Below are 21,806 nucleotides of genomic sequence, written 5' to 3' on the forward strand. Positions count from 1 at the left end.
TGGCCAAAAACACGATATTTCTTAAGATATCAATAAATGAATTTAAAAAATAAAACAAACTAAAACTTAAAGTAAATTAGTTTGAAACTAAAATCAATTTAAATTTTTTTATTGAAAAACTAAAGTTTCGTTAAGTTTTTAAAATGGCCAAAAATATGAAAATTTTATATAATTAAAAAGAAAGTTAAATAATTCACACAATTATGGAAAAATATTCACAATAGTTTAAAAAATAAAGTTTCGTTAAGTTTTATAAATCCTCAAAAATATAAAATAAATCTAAATTTAAATATAAACTTGCCTAAAGGTAGGGTCACACATGACAAATATTTGACGAAAAATACGTAACCGCTAAATAAAATACATTTGAATTAATTTATTTATTTCAAAAACTTATTTTATTTAGGATGATTCAAAACAAAAAATTTCGTTTTATTTTATTTGATGCTGTTTGATCTTACAAAACATTTGTAAGAGTAAACACGTCAAACAAATTTGTGCTAAAAAAAGTGGTTACGCTTTTTTGAGAAAATATTGCCATGTATGACCCTACCTTAAGTTACACGAATATAGCAAAATATCTGTATATATATATAATATACCTTTAAATTAGAAAATAAAGTTTCGATATTTCTTATGATTTTAATAAACAAATAACTGTAATTTAAAGCTTAACTATGAGTTTAAAATATTAAGTTTCGTTAAGTTCTATAAAACGTCAAAAATTAAGGTTATACACACTGCATTTAGTTCAGTATATTTTCAAAATAACTCATACCATGTATTTGAAACCAATACACTTTAATTAATATTACCGACTACACTTACTTCAATACAAAAGTAAAATATACAAAACTACATTAAACAAATTTCTTTCAAATATGCACTGCCTTTTAACGAGCTCTTTAATACTAAATGCCATCATTCAAGACAATCTTCTCCTGCCGCCATCAAATTTGAAGTTTAAAAGTTCAATTGTCCTATTTACCAAATTAATTTTGTCCCATTTACTCACTCTCTCTCTCTAAAACTTACACATTACACTCTCTTTCTTTGCAATTACAAACGAACGAAAAATAAAATAATATTGTCTCTCTGTACAATTTAATTTAACGCTTTAAATGTTATTTAAATGTCATCATGTTAACAAAAATTTTGTTATTGTTGCAATAAAAGCATGTTAAATGGCCCCAGTAACATCGTTTTGTTATGACATGTAAGTAATTGTATGCGAAAAATTTGAACTTAAGGACGAAATATGCCCGCAGGAATATTTACATTTAATAGGAATGTGTTTAAAGGGGGTCTTGTCTTTAAGTAAATGTATGACGTCATTGTTGAGGGCGCATGCGTAAGAAATTTTTGTAAACATGATTGATATTTAGATGAGAGTGAGTGAGACAAGATATTTGAATGGAAGTGAAAAACAGCTGTTTAGAGAATATTCCAATACACAGAACGAAAAAAATATTCCAACTGTTAAGCAAGTAGTCAAATACCAAATATTATTGAAATCAGAGGAGTAAATATACATACAAAAATTAATTTTCTTGTTCAATATTTTTCATCCCTATAATTTAAAATTTAAAATAATGAATCACAACAATAAAAATGACAATTCCTGTCAGCAATGTTTTTAATAAGTATTTTGAAATGTTCTCAATACAAAGGATGACAACTTTATGAACTAATGAGTGTAAACGAAAAAACCTAAACACATGTTTTCCTTAAAACTTTTAACCCAAGTATTATTTGATTTTTCTTTTTTTGACGAAGTTACCTTTGAAAAGTATGTCCAGTTATTATGTTTAATGTCAATTATGTTCATTTCTTGTTAATCTGATTAAAATGAGTGACGAGAGAAAAGTTCGTACTAAAATTATTAAATATTTTCAACAAAACCCAACTTGTTCCTACAAAAAGTTGGCCAAACAATCAAAGGTCCGCCGTCAAACTGATTCCAATGTAATTAAACTGTATCGGTAGAACTTGTCCGTTGATAGAAAACCTGGTTCAGGTAGAAGACATTTTCAAAAGAGCTCCCAACACATCCGGTAGGACAGCAGTGCGGTTAGCTCAGTACTCGGACTATTTGGTACGAAAAGTTAAAGCCTATGCAGGTTTAAAAACATACAAGGCTTAAAAATTTCCTGACAGGATCGCTGCTAAAAATTTAGAGGCCAAAGACAGAGCAAGGAAATTGAAGTCAAATTTTATACAAAAACAAGTAAAAGAGCTATATTCCGGCTGTGCCGAATCTTATATTCACTTCACCATATTATACTTTAAAATACATATTTTAAATATTTTTAAGTAAACAAAATTTAAATTTTTTTCAAAATTTTGAAAGATTTTTTTTAATTTTTTTCAAAATTTTTTTTTTAGTTTTTTAAAAAAATTTATTTTTTAATTTATTAGTGAAACTAATTTATGCGAAACTAATTTTTTTGTTAAAAAAAAAATTCGGATTAAAAAATATTTTACCCGATTTTGACCCATTGTAGGTCCAAATTACTATATTGAAATATATATCATTAGATATCCATATTGTCTATATTAATGACTTAGTAATCCAGATATATGTAGATCAAAAATAGACCAAAAATCGAGGTTGTCCCGGTTTTTTTCTTATATCTCCGCAATTTGTTTTCTCGATTTTAAATATCAACCGAGCCGGGATAATTCCCGATATATTGATGTATCAATCATGTTTGTAATTTATTTGGGGTCTACGGAAAGTTGATTTCAACATACAGACGGATAGACAGACAGACGGATATGGCAGAAAATTTTCCCAAAAAGTTTTTGGTTACAAAGGGCTCTATAAATACCGAAATTTACATCAACGAATGTTTACAAAAGAGTACATATTCATATGACTTCTTAATGTGTCCACTTATTTTTGGCCCGATTTGATATCCTGTCTGTCAATATGGTTAGCAAGATCTTGAATGGTATAACAACAATAATGTGGTATTTATACAAAGAGAGGCAAATCCTCCAAACTGTTTGAATCTAAGGCCAGTGGAGAGATATTGGGCTCCTGTTAAAAGATAGATTTTAAACGGAGAAAAGGTTCATAAATTCATCACTATTGATTAGAACTATAAAAATAATATTTTTGGTAAATTGTAATAATAATTTCAATCAAACAAAAAAGATTGTTAAGATTTTTTCGATCTCATTCCTTAAGTTGTTTGGAGTTGATGAATGAAAAGTTATTAAATGAAATGTAAGGTCTAATTTTTAAAAAGTATTGCCATATTCTTATATTTCTTATAATACCAGGAATCTATTTATTTTATTTCTTTACTTTTAGCCAAATTCTAAATCCAATCTCTTTACATAATACAATCTTCATGGACATGGAATTTATCACTGATAGAGTTTGAGCTGACATTTAAATAATTTCGAAAACATTTTATTTAGCAAATCCTTTTTTTATCTAAGAAAATATGTCGCAAATCCAATTATTGGCTGATTATCTGATTATATTTATTTAATTTCAATTTATAATAAAGTTAATCTTAAAGTTTATTTAAAAAATTAAGTTTTTTTTAACATAGATGGTTTTAATCATAGAGAAACATAGAGCGGAAACTAGAAAAAAACTCAAACAAAAAAATTACACAAAATAATCACACATACGAGTGTTGTTTTTGTTTTACCATAGTTTTTTCTACTAATACATTCTCACCACTTAGGTTTCTGACAACTGAGTTAGGTCTTTGACAGGAGAGTTTCCGCTCTATGTCTATTCTCTATGGTTTTAATAATAATTTCAATTTAAACTCACAGAATTTATCACAAAATTGTTTGGTATTTTTTGTAGGCATGTCTTTTTATATAAATCCAAAATAATTTCCAAATTTTTAAAAGAATTTTATTTAAATTTCTTCACTTATTGCAAGTTTTTAGCACTTAATTAATAATTCTTTATTTTATTTAAATGTTTTATCCAAGTACATATTGTAATATTATTTTCTAAACAAAATCACTGTAGTGTGTTTGGCTAAAATTCCAGTTGACAACTGAACTTATTTGGTAGTAACCAAAATAAATAAAACATACATTTCAAATAACTAACCCTCACTAAAACATAACAAAACAATGTGCTAAAACTTTACTTTAACCTCTACTTTATCAAAAAGGATATTTTTTACTACGAAACAAACAGTTTTGCCAACAATACAATACATTTCAATACAATACAAGTATTTAACATTTTGGTAACGTTATTATTCAGCTCTCTAAGTCTAGTCATAATTATTGACAAAACATTGAACAATCAACAGCCACGACGACGCTAATTGCATGTTAATATTATGCAGCAGTAATGGCAACATAATGTGGCACAGGTAAAAAATTACTGAGACCATGACTTTTGTTTAAAATAAAGGAATTTTCTTGTTTTCATTTTATGATAATTGTAAGTGGTATAAAGTAATTTATAGTATTAGTACAAGTATTTAGCATAAAGGTAGTCAGAATCTTTGGTCTTGTTTTAATAGAAGAAAAGAGACAGCAATTGTGTTTATTTTTTTTATTAAATTGTTATGGTTATTACGCATTCTTTAGCTGTTTCAAGACAAAAGTTAAGTTATTTTTCGAATAATGTACAGAAATTTCAATTTGAATAATTATACTTAATGCTTAAGTAGTTAGAGGCAGTCTGGGAGCAAATATTTTGAAATAAAATTAAAATAAATTTAAAAAGGAGACAGATAATGACAGAAGAGGCTTGTTTATGACATTAAATGATTTAATTTTGTTTTTAATAATACTAAATTAGTTAGAAAAAAATTGGGAGACATATTAATTACATTTCTTTAAAGACAACAAAAGAAAAGTCAGCTAAATAAATTGAAATTTAAGCTACTAAACGTAAATGATTAAGTTGCAATTTTAAACGATTTCTAAAAACAATTATTAAAAAAACATTATTGATATATTTTGTTTAGAAAGTAAAAACGTTGATATATATTATTTTATCGGATATATAAAGCTTTAAACTATATGAAGTTATCGATTCATTTCTAAAAAAAAAAAAGTTATCGATAAATTTCGAAAATTTCGAGAATTGTTTATAAAAAATATAAAGTTATCAGTAATTCCTAAGTACCCAAAATATTCAATACTTAAACCAAAAACCAATCAGTTTTTCGTTTAAGAAGATTTCATAGACATCTTTCAAAATGAAGTAATTCTAACAATACAATATTTTTAGTTGATGGCCCAACGTTTTTTTAAGAATTTGTAATCTACAAAAACTTATTGATTTAATCCTTCAAAATTTAAAAAAAATTATATTGTTTTATTAAAAGATTTCAGGTCCGAATAAGTTAAATCTAGAAAAAATGCGTAATACGCTTCGGAACAGAACCTATTTAAACCAATATTATTGCCGTTATTTTCTCTAAATATGAGTATTAAGGTGCTTAACATAATAATTCCTTTAAGAACTTAAAATTTCAATTTGTTAAACTTCAAAATGGTTGTCTAGATAAAAAGTTATGTTATAGTCTCCATTTATTAGTATTATTGCTTCGTTATGATATTGTTAGTGCTTTTGCTTAGACAACTTTGTCTTGACAACAAATGTCATTTATTGTTATGATGAATATTTGTCAAGTATAGACAGGGGGTTAAAGAAACATGTTTCTGTTTTTGACACACAGAAAATACATAGTGGATAACAGAATCGAATAATTCAGTCTTAAGACTGACTTTCAGTTCAACCTCTTTTAAATAAACATTTGTCTGTTTTTGTCACAGAGAGAAAACAGTTTTGGTTTTAACCGAATTTATCGATAATCGAATTATTCAGTCTTAATACCCGATTTTTTCTGTTGAGGCTGATAAATTTTAGTTGGGTTGTCAAAAAATTCGTTTATTTAAATTGAAATTCTTCTTTGTCAACAGACTTTCAGTTGAATAGAAAATATATATCGATATAATCGAATCATTCGATTTACTGCACTTTTGAAGAGTAAATCCTACTTCGATTTCCCTTCATTTGATGAGGAATATTAAAATTTAAAGAATCCAACAAAGATGAACTTTCAAAGAAGCGAAAGTGAATTAGAATTTACTATTCAAATGTGCTAAAAGTTATAAACATAAAAATTGCATCTGAAGTAATAAACTTAACACAGAGCTGTCCTGGGACGTATGTTCTTCTGTCCTGGGACGTATGTTCTTATTTTCTAGATATTGAATTCTTTGAATAAGTTTTCAAATAAAAGAAAATTGGCGCTTGTTTTTACTCTTTTACTTGATTAGCTAAGAAGTACATAAAAACTTCAATATTTTAGGACATTATTGCTTTAATAATAATAATGATATCAAGTTATTTCAATACGAAGTTCGTCACAGGAATAAAAATTTCGTGTTTAAAGTATATTTTAGAGCTTGGTGGAATATTCGATGTCAGATTATTTATTTATTTCAAACAGTAATCACACTTATCGTGGTTGGCGTAAACGTCTTACGCCTACGACTGTTTCGTACTAGATTAAAGAGGCGTATGACGTTTACGCCAACCACGATAAGGGTGATAAAGGAGTTTTTGCAAGAGTTTTGCATTAATTAGCTTGAGTTTAAGACAATATTCGGACAAAATTTGACCGAAACTTTTAAAAAGGATAAATATTTTGCAATTTTGAAATGGGTGACTTGCTTCGAAATAATACAATCAAGCTTAATTCACTAAATTCCTCAGAATAAAAACATTCAGCAATTCATTCCATAAAACCAGTCCCAACATTAAAATGTATTTCGCTACATTCAAAGACTTTTATTTAAATATAGAATTTATTGTTGAAATTATTCAGAATGTGATTAATTCAAAACAGAATTCATTCAACCTTTGAATGATTCAATTATTATTAATTCAAATCTAATCAAAATTAAATGCAATATTATTGATTCGTTCAAATTTGTTTTGGTTTTAATCATTTAATTGTCTGAAGTCTATTTGTAATAGAATTGAAGAAAAATTTAATAATTTCATACATTTTATTAAGCTATTTTGTAATAGACTTTAATTTAAGAACATTTTAATGATTCAATAAGAAATTAATTCCATAAATAATGAATTCTTTTAGAAATTAATTCAATACGTATGAAAATAATTAAGCCTATGAATTAATAAATGGAAAGTAATGAATTGCTTAATGGAATGATTAAGATTTACAATTAAAATTAATTTGGAGTATTAAATTAGGAATTATTCTAAAAGCTCAAATATTTAAAAATCCTTTAGAAAAACTGTTTCCGCAAAAACAGCCTTCTGTTCAAGATGAAGGTAAAAATGTAATTAAATTCGAAAATTAAATCACGAAATGTTCGGTTAGTGTTGGTTCACACACATCAAATTTACTTGCTCTAGTGTTGAGTTTGTTGATGAGAGAGGAGAGGATATAAGAACGATTTTCCTCTTTTTCTTTCCCTCTCTTCTTTAAACACCAGCCTCATGTCTCAAGTAAACTTAACTTAGTTGCGGATTAGACTGAATATTTAGTTTTTGGAATAATAATAGATTCGAAACTGTTTCATTGTGAAAAATCCGGGATTTCGATTTAGAACATTAAATTATTTCGGAGAAAACATTTCTATTAGTTTCCGATTAGACCGAATATTGATTTAGATTCAGGACGATTTTCGTAAAACAACGTTATGATTTACAACATTTTATTTTTCAATAAATATTAGAGTTAGTTTGGTGACCAGGTCATTTCACTTGTTTATTATTAATTATATTAAAATTATTTCTGTTAGTATCCGATTTAACCAAATATACGGGGTTGTCATATAATCCAATCATTATCGGAATCGGTTCTGAAATCGACAGATAAAGGACATTGGTCTCCTGAAATCGAAAGTTATCGGTTTTGTATTAGATCTAGAATTAAATTCTTTATCGATTAAACAAAAAAATTACATTGGATTTCAAAATTCAAATGTATCTTTTTTGTTGTTTTCAAAACCGATTCCGACAATGATTGGATTTTAAGACAACGCTGATAGATTTTATGGACGCATATTATTAAATTCTGGAATATTTCGATCTGGTTTGGATTTAGCACAAATTTAAAACATTAACCCCCATTATCACAATATATGGTTATGTTTTAATCTAAAGTTATACTGACAGTTTTCATACAAAAATTATTGTAACCGACATTATAACTATAAGTTAACATGTAACCAGAGTACATGTCATTCGATCCATTAATGGTGGTAAGTTATTTCAGTAATTACATTAAAAACCTTTCAGTTAGTTCCTGATAATGACAGCTATTAGAACCAGGACGATTTCGTTAAGGAAAAAATCAATTTCGTTCGTATTCTACAAATGTTAAAGCTAATACTAATACAAAGATATAAAAAAATTTTGACTTACCCCTTGATGTTGGATGATTCATTAAAATCGACAAAGGACACTCATCATCATCTAAGATATACTCGGAACCATCGCTATTAACCTACAAAAAACAATAATAAACCGTTAATATAAAACTCCAAGCAAACACAACAACAATTCCGCTAACCTGTACTAAACAATAATGCATTGGATCCGCCTTCTCCAAACCATATTTCGTTAACATTTCCCTCACCACCGCCTGGGCGCAATCGCGTATTGACAGCAGTAACGTTTTGTAAGGCACATCTTGACACAAACTTTCTCCATAAATCTTTAAAGTACCACCCGTATCGGGTCCACCATCACGAGAACGGAACTGTTGTAATTTCTTTTCCAGCTTCTGTTGTCTACGGCGACGCATTACTGCCTCGGGATTTGAAATGGAACGTGTAAAGGAGGTTTCGGGCAATTCGGTATAAAGTTTACCCGCTACTTGTGTCTCAGTATCCGTGCCATTCGAGCCATTGAGACCATTTGTATGACTATTAATGGTGGTGTTGGTGCCGTCTGTATTGAGTTTGGCCAGTTTATCTTTCTTTTTCTGTTCTTTTTTCTCGCGTTTCGAGAGTTTTCTTTTGAAATGAATGTCGGTCTGTTCGATGGGCTAAAAAAATTGTTTGAAAAAAATAATTTAGTTTGTGAAAGAACAGATTTTATAATTCAACACTTACGGTGGTCTTTTGATCAATATTTTTAAGTAGAAATCTGCCTTCTCTGTCATCAATGTGCCAATTTAATTGTACGAGTAAGGGTTTCTCATCAGGATTTAAACGTCTTTCTTCGCCATTGGCGTGTACTTCATATAAGGCATAATTGGGCACGGATAGCATACGCATATCGGGACGGAATTTTTCAATAAGGGTTTCTAGAAAAAATTCAATAAAATTTTAATATTTAAACTATTTTTAATACTTTATTAGGTGAGAATATTTTAAATTGTTTCTTTAATTTAAATAAATTTCATGTAGATACTTACCAATTACATCTGTAACAGTAGCATCTGATGCAACACGTATACATTTGGTAGCCACCTTTTGACCGGCATCTTGAAAATAAAAACGCATCACACCATGGAAAAGTAAATTCTGTAGAAAATTTAAGAAACAAAATGTTAAACACGTAAAAAACATTAAATTTGAACAAAACAAAATTATAGTAATAACAATAATACCTCATCTGGTTCGGAAAGGGCAAACAAATCTAAACGATTTGCATTCCATTGTTGTATAACAGAACGTACAGCTTCACGATCCAACATTTTTTTGTTTGTATCATGAGACATTCTTTCCATGCAAACAAAAAAATATTTAATTATTTAATGCTTTCTCGCTCCTTGAAGAAACACATTAACAAAGATTTTGTTGCAACAAATTTTTATATGTAAATTGAAAATTCAAAGACGTTTTTTATAGTTGTAATAGAATCTGTAAAAGAATAAAAAGAAAATATGGGTTAAATATTTGAACAAAAAAAAGAACATTTCATTTAAATTTCTTTTAATTATGAACAACTAGCCAATCGAAGTTTAGTTTTAAAAGAGACGTGTGTGTAATTTGATTTTGTTTTTAACAACTTCCGTCTTTTTTTTAATACTCTTTCCTTTTCAACGATGCTTTAAAAAAAAAAAAACGAAATAATCACGCATCAATATATTCAGCGTCATTATTAACATCAAGAACAAAACTGCTTTGCAGCTTGTGGCTGTGGCAAGTAAATTTATTTTCTGGTTGTGCATGACTTCTAGTAATTTGATTTTATTTTTTTCGAATTCTCTCCCAAAGTAAATAAACAAAGTTTATTTTTTTTGTACTTGTATCTGGAGTAAATTCCAGTAATTCATAGCATAGGAAAACAATATTTCAGTTTTTTTTTTCAAATATTATTTTATGATTGAACTTTGTTTGCTTTCTTTTTAGTCGTATTGAAAGAGTTTTCGTTATGGTTTGTTGCAGGGAAATGGTTCAATAATGCATACAAATTAAATTTGTATTTTGTTGTTTTTTTTAAATGTAGTCAAATATCTAAATACATAAATAAAAGCATAAATTATGTTTAAGATCATAAAGACAAATTATGGGAAATTAAATGAAATGTGTTTCTAAATAAAAACGTATTGGTTTAAAATTTTTGCATGGGCCACTAGACCGACCGAATATTGTTAAAATTTATTGGATGTATGACTTAAAAATAGCGTATCTTTTGATAAAGGTTTTTGTTTTTAATAACTTATATGACATTTTGAAAAGTACATATCTGACATTTATTCTCAATTAGTTATTGAACACTAAAGTGTAAATAACAAAGTTTTTTTGATTCGAAAATGTCAAATTTTGTACCAACAAAGCGTCATATGCGGGAAGTTTTGCTTTAGTTCTTTAATTTGAACAAAAGTGACTCTAAAGCAAACAGATCGATCACCAAAGCTTATGGTGAATGTGTTCCATCGGTTTCAACGTGCGGGATATGGCTTGCTCGGTTCAGAAGTGACGATTTTGATACGTAAGATAAAAATCCCCCAAGGCCTGACAAAACGTTTGAAGACCAAGATTAGGAGGCATTAATCCATGAAGATGGTTGCCAAACTCAACAAGAGCTTGCAAAATCATTGGGGGCTACTTCAGCAGAAATTTCAAAACGTTTGCGTGCAGCAGGATTTTTCCAAAAGCTGGGAAATTGGGTACCATACGAATTGAAGCCGATAGACCATGAAAGACGATTTTGCATGTCTGAAATGATGCTTGAAAGCTATAGAAAAAAAATCATTTGTGCACCAAATGCGATGAAAAATGGATCCATTACCATAATCCGAATCGTAAGAGATCGTATGTGAAGCCCGAGCAACCAGCCGAATCGACACCAAAGCCAAATATCCATGGCGTTAAGGTAATTCTTTTGGTGGGAGTATAAAGGTCCTATCTATTATGAGCTGATAAAATCTGACCATATCATCACAGGGAACCTGGACTTAACGCAAATGATGTAATATTCCATCATGACAACATTCGGCCACATGTTGCAATACCTGTTAAAATCTATTTAGAAAGAAGTGGTTGCGAAGTTTTGCCACATCCACTTTATAATCCAGACCTTACATCATCCGACAATTATATGTTCCGATCAAAGCAGAATGCTCTCTCTCTGGGATACATTTCATTTTGGAACAGAGTATCCGATATTGGCTTGATTCGTTCTTGGCCTCAAAAGATGAGCAGTTCTTTTGGCTAGGGATCCATGTAATGCCAGAAAGATGGGTATGGGATGGGATTTTATGGCCGAATATTAGGTTCGGTTTCAGTCGAACTCTAGCTTTGAACATTTATAGCCGACCGAACTTTGATGCATTTATCTTTTCGGATCTAACACAATCCGAAAAGCCAGTCTTAGCTCATACGTTATACATTTAGCCGATGCATGATCGGATTCCATCCATAGTTATTATTCCCAATTGTTGGATTGTATTCGTTAGCTATTCAATATTAGCTGATTGAGAGTCCAATTTGAGAGTCGTCGGACTGCATACACTAGCTACTTTTAGTCAATAAGTCATAGTTAGCCGAATTGAGAGCTGAAGAATTTATCTCATCGTCGGATAGCATTCATTAGTCATTCTTAGGCAGAGCTTTTAATTATTTAGTAAATTGAACTTATTCAAATCCAAATACAGCTATAAAAAACTGTCAGCAATTCGTTCCATAAAACCATTTCCAACAAAACAAATTCTTTAGTATTTTTTGTGAGATGAGTTCATCGTTGGAGTCAAATCTCTTTCCAATGAGAGACATTTCTTCAGGTTTGGAAACAAGAAATTGTCACACGGGGCTAAATCCGGTGAATAGGACGGAAGAGGGTGAATTTCGTAGCCTAATTCATTGCCATGGATACTGTACCCTATTGTGAGCAAATGCTGCAGGCATCTTGCGGAAAGCTTTCTCATAACCATTCTCATGGTCATTCTAAAATGAACACACTGAAACATGCGAGATGCCTATGTCTTCCACAATCTCTCGCACTTTCAATCTCAGATCGACCAACTTCATATCGTGAATTTGTTTCGGGTTTACAGACCTGAAATCTTACGGCCACAACGAAATTCAATAAACCACTTTTTTAACATTCAAATTGATGGTTCAAAGTTTCGCATAGAATTTATCAAGCATGGTTAGAGTGATGGTTTTTTTCCTCAAAAAATTATGCTTAATGAGCAGTTTCCAATTTCTCCTCAAGTCACGAGGTAGCAATCCATGACTGTCAAACACAAACTTAATAACGCAGCTTGTTAAAATTTTAACAGGAGTCAACTGACAGATGCCTGTTGACAGGAGCAGTGTTAGCCTTTCAGTTAAGAGCCGAGAAATTCAAAAAGTCGTGGACTTATTAACCCCCTCGTATTTAAAAACCATTCTGAAAAACTTTTTTCGTTTTTCAGTTCAAGGCGAAGATGGAAGTTGGTCAGTGGTCCATTATACTGCCCAACTTCCATCTTCGTTGAGTAATACCCAGTGGAAAAATATTCAAAGCTGTCAAAATGCTGCCTTAAGGACTTTCATATGCTACAAGATTGACTCGGAACACCATCTACACGCGGAAACGAAGGTTCTCCCAGTGGAACCATATGTTCTCCAAGTATAGGAAAACAACGTCATGTTGTTGAAACAGGTCCTCCTGGGATATCACCGGAGGAGTCATCCTAGCTTTATCACATAGCTGGAACCTCCCCCGAAGCATGTCAGGAAGGAAGAACTATAAGAGGAGAACATAGAAAGGTATGCGCCGAATCGGAATTCGTACGACATTCATAGACACGACATCAATACCGCGGATGCAGGATACCGCACTTGAAGGTCGACCACCACCCAATTTATGCCCAGTTTGTGGTCAGGGTCCCCATGATACACCCACATATTCAACTGCCAAGGCAATCCTACTGCACTTAGTCCTATGGACCAACCCATTTGAAGAAGCACAATTTCTTGGCCTCCATGTCCCAGCTTAGAAAATTGCACAGTTTTAGCTGCTACATCAACAACAACGTCCAAATTTAAAAACTTTAGTATAAAAATGAGCGTTTATTACTGCAAAAGTGGAGCGCGTTGCACATTTTTAACGTTGAGGTGAATTTTTGGATGGAGGCGAATTTTTGGAAAGATGCCGCACGATGTTCCCCAGATAAAAAGTTACTGTTTGGGGGGCATATTAGGCTAACGGTATACTGATGAAAATTCAATGAAAACCTACGCCACAATGGAAATTCTGCGAAGGTGACGTGAATCTATCACCAAGATCGTGCGAAATGACCCTCTAGACTATTTATTGAGGTTTTCTGAAGTCACAACCCTAATCCACAAAGTAGCTCTGTATAAGAAGATAAATAATTTTTATATTTCTCTCGTTTTTACTGTTTACATTTTTGCTGCATGAAATGTAAAACGGTTTACTTTAACTCACAATAAATTAGGTGCCGATATCTTTCTATTTCCAGGATAGCTGCCCTAGGAAGCTGATGTTGTATTTTTTGAAACGTATAAATTATCATGTCTGTATACTTTGTGCCTAATCTATACCATCGCTCAATTCCAGCAGGATGTGTGCGGCAGAGTCTTTTAAAATTGTATCAATCGTATCAGCGACATGGTCACGATGTCATATTCTATATATAAATGGGATACATGGAACTTTCTAGCTAGGTATTACTAAACTACTTCCATGTAAGGCAGACGTTAATGTCTTTACCAAGTTTTTGTTGGGTTCAAAAGAGTGGTCTTTGACTTAGAGGTTAGGGCATTGTTAAATCCGCCATTCAAAATATTGTAGACTGCAATTATATTTTTCATTAAGTTACATGGTCTGCAGGATGGTTTTAGACCAATAGTCGACAGAAAGAGAACATGAATCATGGATTTTACTAACTTGTTACACACTTTCCTTCTCTGTCGTAATCTGATGGATGGTGATCTAATTTATTTTTTGATAATTTGTAGAACCTTCGTGTAAAATTTAACGATAAAGTTGTGCCCCTTGTAGCTATGAGTGCCGATCACTGTTTTAGACACTCAGTTTTTTTGAATCACTTATAGAGCAATTTAAAATAAATTTTAATTTAAATTTAAAGAAATTAAATTTGTTACAGTTCAAAAAATTATTAACATTTTTCACATGCTTTTCGAAAACATAGCGTCATGTAAATTTAGTTTTGTAAAGCAAAACTATTTTAAAAGTCTACATAATAATTTTACACAGGGTGTGGTAAAAAGCCAACTATGGCCAAATACCAATCATTAATCATTTAGTTTTTAGAACTTTTTTCTATTTCTTTCTTAAAAAAAAAACTTTAAAGCGGAACTATGCTTGAGTTTACTTTAAAAATGCACAAGATACAAATTTAAAGTAAAAATATTAAAATAAAGTTGTTCAAACCAAACAGGGTTAAAAAAACATAAGTAAGAAATATAAAGTCAAGAAAGAAAAAAAAGAAATTTCAATTGTTAATTGTTTGAACAATTTCTTAAACAAATTGTTAAACTCAGAAAACTACAACTAACTAGAAAATAAACTAAAAGAAGACATTTAAGAAAACAACATTGAAAACTTTATAATGGAAATTTTGTAACGTAAAATGTTTAAAATTAAAATTAAAGTCTTGTAGAGGAAGGAAGATGGCAAGAAGACGACATGGTTACGCTTTGCTGATTATTGTCAGTTACAAAAAGTCAACAGCAATTTTGTTTAGAGACAAGACAACTAACGTTTTGGTTGTCTTTGCAACATCTGTCTGCTGATTGCTGACTGTTTGGCTGGCTGGATGTATGGCTGGTGCTCAAGGTACGAATTTATTTAAGAAAACTTTTTTTTTATTGGTTGTGTGCAAGTTTTTAAACAAGAAAATGCGTTAAATTAACTAACTAATGTTGACGACAACTTTAACTAAAATAAATGGTTACAACGACAGAAACATGGTTGATTTTCAGTCAAGCAAAACGAACACACCGTAAGAAGAGCAATGCAAAAAATACATTAAATATAGAGAAATAAAAGGAAATAGTTAAAACTTAAAGGGGCTTTCAAAGGGGGAGTTTAGTTCTATGATATAATGAAATAATTCTTAAAAAAAAAATCCTATAATTTAAAGCTTTATATAATTACAGTGTCTATGTTAAATTTAATGAGAAAATAATTGCAGTTTTATTTACATCAATTTTGACAAAAATCTAAATAGAGTTGTAATTTTCTGAATAACATATTTTTTGTTCATCTTGATTTTAAACCGGAACATGTTAAAGACGTGCTTGTTGTTTAAAAATAAATATTTACTTTTTTTATTGTATTTTCTTCTCTTCTCTGTTCAAGTGACGTTTATAATCGGCTTAAAATAATTTTTTTGTTGAAATATTTACACCATTCTGCGTTGGTATTGAAATCGTTTCAACTTTGGTTGAATTTTACTATAACCTCTTTGGCTCGTTGGTTGTTTTATTGGTGTCAAAAGTCTTTTATTGGGTAATTGGATTAGAAGGCAAAATACACAAAAAAAATAGTATAAAAACAATGCCAATAAGAGTGCTTGCTATAGTCGGTTAGGTTCACTGATATATTTACCCTACACCAAACTTTAAATCAAATATTTTGCATAGACCGGAAGGGGTAACATTTGCCACAGGGTCAATTGCCTTGAAATCATGTTAGATCATAAATTGTAATAAGCTATCATAGGATGATTTATCGATCATCTCTCCAAACTAGATTCTTCCTAGTTTTACTCATTGCTCCTCTACGATGGGTAGTCATCTTGACGCGATGTAGAGGCTTAAGTGTGATGATTCGTGTTGGCCATGCTGGAGGGGACAGTTTAACTTGAGTTGGCTGTCTCTGGTAGGGTCTCCCAATGCTACTGCAACCCAGGCTAGTCAGGTGATCACACCGGGCCAGACTAGTCTGCATGCTACTGGTGTCGCAGGACGTCAATCTGGTACACCCAGGTTGGCTGACTGTAAAAAATGCAAGGCAATAGGTGGTAGTGGTCTAAGCGGCGAGATACCTTTGGATTTCTCTCCTAGTACCTCCAAAGCTGCTAAATCCCAAGTCGACAAGGCGGCTTTCTCGGGTGCCTTTTAGGGGAAAGGGACCAAGGATGCAATGGCCAAGAGCCACCAACCGGGACCTAAAAGGCCCAAAGCGACACAAAGGTCGTTAGCCAAGTCCTTTAGCGAGATTGTCAAAGACAACCTCGTCAGGGCGGTTATCGATCGAAGTGCCAATGACGGATCCATATCTCAATTGAATTGGGATATGGTGAAGCAAAAACTGGAAGGGGTGTTCTGGAAAGTTCTCAAATAGAACCCAGGGTCACGTTAAACTTATGTATTGTGTAGATGAACGCTCAGCGTTGCTACTTAAAACTGCATCATTGGGTGAGGTATGGCCGGGATCTAGGCTTGAGGTGGTATCTGTGTGTGAGATATCCCGAAAGCCTAGATCCATAGCTAAAATACCAGCTGAGCCACTCAAAATAACATGGATTATATTCTCTTTAGAAATGTATAAGAAAATGTTGAAAGAAATACTAGATATACAAAAATGTGTAACCCTTCTGGATGAGGCTACACATTTTGTGAATGACTGTCTCTTTTTCTGAAATAGCTACTAAGGACGCGTTGCTAGTGAATATTTTTGGACGATTTTAGGTCGAAATTTATCATGAACGACGAAATACATATTCTCCTTGTATCATTCATGAAACCCCATTACTTTCACTCGAAGTTACTGAATTGTGAGCCATTTAAGCCGGATGTGCAAATTCGAGGTTATGAAGTAAATTGGCTGTCAAATGATGAAATGTCAAGAATTGAGCTGTCATCCTTTGACATTTATTTAGTATTTTACTCATGGAATGCAAGATTTCGTGAACAAATAATTTTAATTGTGAAAATGTAAAAACAAAATGAAGAAAATTTATTGCATTACATCGTAAAATTCGAGCAGCTTCTACTCCTAAACAGGTTCCTAGCCTGACCATAATTTTCTAATGCAGACTTCAGTTATCATTGGTTTCAGTAAAACGGCTGTAAATAGCCGGCCCATCAATTCAGTTGTTGAATGAGAAATTTCCCGGTCGTATAATTTCACGATTTGTCAATACCAATTGGCCGTCTCGTTCTTGTGATTTAACTTTGCTGGACCATTTTCTTTGGGGGCCTTTGAAAGACTGGGTTTACGTGAACAAATTACAAACAACAACTGATGCTTTGAAAGAGGAAATTCGGCGCTGCATTGACGACATAAGCCAGGCGTTTTTGCAATATGTGATTGCAAATTTAGTGAAAAGAGACATTTTCCCGATACAAATTTAAGCAATTTTCCTAACAGAAATGTTATTCATAAACAAATTATTGGGAATCTAAGAAAGTTGCTTCGAATCTGATAGATCTATTATGGATGGCCATCGAACTTCAGTTGCATTGTCAGTTGCCTAAATGATATTACAGATGGCAACTGGCAGCTATCATTTCTGTTGGCTAATTGGCAACCAGAAATTTATGGTTGCCCTCTGGCAACGCAACTGAAGTTCGATTGCCATCCATAATCGACCCATAAGAAAGATGTTTCGAATCGAAAAAATGTTCTTTACAGGCAAGGCAGTTGCTTGGAATCTAAGCAATTTTCTTACTATAAAGTTAATTAGAATCTAAGGAATTTTCTTAACGGAAAGTTGCTAAGATTTTAATCCCCTGTCTATACTTGACAAATATTTATCATAACAATTAATGACGTTTGTTGTCAAGACAAAGTTGTCTGAGCATCCATAATCGACCCATAAGAAAGCTGATTCGAATCGAAAAAATGTTCTTTACAAGCAAGGCAGTTGCTTCGAATGACGTTTGTTGTCAAGACAATGTTGTCTGAGCAAAAGCACTAACAATTTTGTCATAACGAAGCAATAATGCTAATAAATGGGGTCTATACCGAATAATTTTTTATCTTGACAACCATTTTGAAGTTTATCATGATAAAAATGTATCAGGTATAGACTGGGCGTAAGAAATTTCCTTAACAGAAAGTTGCTTCGAATCTAAGCAATTTTCTCAACATGAAGTTGTTTCGATTCTAAGCAATTTTCTTAAAATAATGTTGTTTCCAATCTATTCAATTTTTATACCCTTCACCTTCGTGAGAATGGTATATATAAGTTTGTCATTCCGTTTGTAATTTCCACAATATAATTTTCCGACCCTATAAAGTATATATATATTCTGGATCCTTATAGATAGCGAGTCGATTAAGCCATGTCCGTCTGTATGTATGTCTGTCCGTCTGTTGAAATCAATTTTCTGAAGACCCCAGATATCTTCGGGATCCAAATCTTCAATAATTCTGTCAGACATGCTTTCGAGAAGTTTCCTATTTAAAATCAGCAAAATCGGTCCACAAATGGCTGAGATGTGAGGAAAAAACCAGGACAACCTCGATTAATAGCAGTTAACATAAGTGTGGACATTATTAACATATCTGTGGAACATACAATATTGAATAAAAGCTTTGAATTGATCATTGTTTGTAAGTATGCTGCAACATTAACATAGAAGCTACTAAAAGCTCTAGAATTCCAACATTCTAGTTTCTTCCGTTAAGATCTACTAAATCTAGAAGCAACTAGATGGAAGATGGCGCTGAGGTTGCAGTCCTAGGTCAGTTTTGTCATAGGCACTGTCTTGTACATTATAAAGTGTAAATTAAGTGTGTGTATTATCGTTAATCAATAAACGTGTATTTGTATAAAATTACAAAGTGACTTATTTAAACTGTTATTGTGTAAATTTCAATAAATACAGAGTTGTTACAATTTTTAAACTACTAAAAATGCTTTTATTTGCAATCACAAGTATCCGGTTTATTTAAACGAAATAAATCATCGTTTTTAAAAGGTAAAAACGTAACAATGTCAAGAGCCTGTGGAAAAAAACTAAATTTGTAAATTATTTTATATGTTACAAATTTTGATGCGCGTAACTTTTTATAAGGACCGGATAATTTAATGAAACTTTTCTCTGGTTTTTCTAAAATTTTATCAACTTAAATATCTCTTGAACTAAAAGAGATTAATTTTTGATGATTTTTTGTTTCTAAATTACATAGTCCAGAGACGTTCAATTTTTGGGAGGAACAATCCATATAAATATCTCAGCTTTGACTGTATAAAATTATGTCATTAAAGTATGTCAAATGGTTTAGCAGCTACCAAATTATTACCAAAACAAAATGATTCTAAACCACTGTACAGCGTTTAATTATTTTTCAATTAATCCTTAAATAATCATAATAATATATTTTTTCTAATCCAGCTTAATTATTTATACCTTTTCAAGTACTCGAATAACCATTAATCATTATTTAAGTAACCAGTATTTATGTACTCGAATTTTTAACGTACTTGTTTTTGTTATCTTATTTTAACACAATAATCAAAGTTGTTGCAAACAAATATCTCTATGAATCACAAATATTTTGCACTATTGTCAAGTTCCAAACGACAAAAAACGGGCGTCACACTACCGTTTTAAGCCGATAACAATAATAATTGTACAAAAAGTTGAATAAACTTTAGATGTTCAGTTTTAATAAGAGGGAAAGACAATAGGGCTTGTATTATTATATTGTTAATAAAATGTCATCACGCACAAAATTTATGTGTTTGTTTATATAGTTTTTATAATGTTTAATAATTTTTAATTTTTTTTCAAAGTAACCACATTTACAATTTAACAACTAAACACAAGAGTCAACTGCACAGCAAGTTTGAGGGAATTATTATTTCATTCACGGTGATTTGTGGCTTTTGCAAAACAAATTTTAATTTGTTCACTAAACACGCGAAATAACTGAAAAGACTGGAAGGAGGGATGTTGTGACAGTTGTAATAATTTTGTAAAACTAAATAATTTTCGAAATTATGTATGAGTGTATGAATATATTTGAAGAATGACTTAGGTTCAACTTGTACACTCTCCTATTAGTAGCTACCTGACACACAACGACAGTTGGAAATAGGAAAGAGAAGGTTAGAGAGTTAGTGGATTTTTAATGACTGACAGACTGTCACATTTGGTGACAATGTGGTGGCCTGTAATAAAATAAAACTTTATGGTTTTAAATGACCCATAGTCATAATGTGTTTTTAATCAAACAACTCATAAACACAAGTGATTATAAAGTGAGGGAGGGAGGAAGGTGTGATGAGTATTAAAGGGAAAGAATTTGTCAAAGTCTTTAATATTTCAACAAAATACTGAAAAATTCAAACAGATTTCTTTGCAAACTTAATTTTTTTCTTACAAATAACCACTAAACTCTTGATTTATTAGCCTGATTGTTTAAATGCACCACCGTTATTATTACATTATCTAGCATAATTATTTAATTGAATAATTTAAAAATGATTGTCAGTATATTCCTGCATTGAAATTTATGTCACTAACTCAGTCATTAATGCAAACAATTTTTAAATCACGAATGCCAAAACAACATGCAGCAGGCAGGCAGACTCATTTGCCATAAAAATCTTTAAGAAAAATTAACGAAAATTAGTTTTCACAACACAATAGAGTAAAACGTAAATTATGGAAAAGCCAACCAGTCAGCCAGCCAGCCAGACATAGAGACGGTAGCAACCATGTCTGCTGTTAAATTAGGCGGCAGTTGCCACAATAAACAATAGTAATTGCAACAAGTGTTGCAATGCACAACAGTCATCCAAGCAGACAGCAAGAGAGAGAGAGAGCGATAGACTGACAGTGGCAGGGCACACAAAAAGTAATTATTTTATTTGTTGTTTTAGAGAGTTTAAATATTATGCAAAAGAAAACTTTAATTTCTTTTCTAATAACTCGTAATGATGTAATGAATAAATTAAAATAAACTGCAGGTAGATTTTTTACACATAAGGAAACAATTTTTTTTTCTTATTGCAGGCTACTTATGTTTTGAAAAGAAGATTAGCTATGATTTTTTTCACAAAACTGTGATTGTAGCAATTTTTAGAACAAAAAATTTGTTGGTTTCTATGAAATTTTTTTTAACAAAATGTTGCTTCAAAAAAAGTTGCCTCCATTCTGAGCAACTTTCTTAGTAAATTAATAAAACTTTTGTTTTGAGAAAAAGACTAGCTATCACTTTTTTTTTGAAAACTTTGCTTAGAATATCGCAGTAATTTTTATAACAAAACATTTTTTGGATGCTATGAAACTTCCTTAACAAAATGTTGCTTTGCAATCTTCAAAACAAAAAGTTGCTTCCAATCTGAGCAACTTTCTCATATAAAATATTAATATGAATCTGAGTAAGTTTCTCAACAGAAAGTTGCTTTAAATATAATCAATACTCTGAACAAAAA

At 31.1% G+C, this 21,806-nt stretch overlaps 1 protein-coding gene across 3 annotated transcripts in view; it reads right to left on the bottom strand.

The window, feature by feature from the left end:
- cno (canoe) overlaps positions 1-21,806 on the bottom strand; it is a 188,322-nt gene that overhangs the window by 92,612 nt on the left and 73,904 nt on the right. For all 3 annotated transcript variants that reach the window (XM_065508390.1, XM_065508382.1, XM_065508398.1), the window contains exons 2-6: positions 9,597-9,849; positions 9,402-9,510; positions 9,097-9,290; positions 8,553-9,029; positions 8,405-8,486 (exon numbers count right to left, since the gene is read on the bottom strand). In XM_065508390.1, coding sequence (XP_065364462.1) covers positions 8,405-8,486; positions 8,553-9,029; positions 9,097-9,290; positions 9,402-9,510; positions 9,597-9,716 — 982 coding nt within the window. In that variant the 5' untranslated portion in view covers positions 9,717-9,849. The remainder of the gene's footprint in view (positions 1-8,404; positions 8,487-8,552; positions 9,030-9,096; positions 9,291-9,401; positions 9,511-9,596; positions 9,850-21,806) is intronic.

This window comes from Calliphora vicina, chromosome 1, assembly GCF_958450345.1.
Source record: "Calliphora vicina chromosome 1, idCalVici1.1, whole genome shotgun sequence".
Taxonomy (NCBI): Eukaryota; Metazoa; Arthropoda; class Insecta; order Diptera; family Calliphoridae; genus Calliphora; species Calliphora vicina.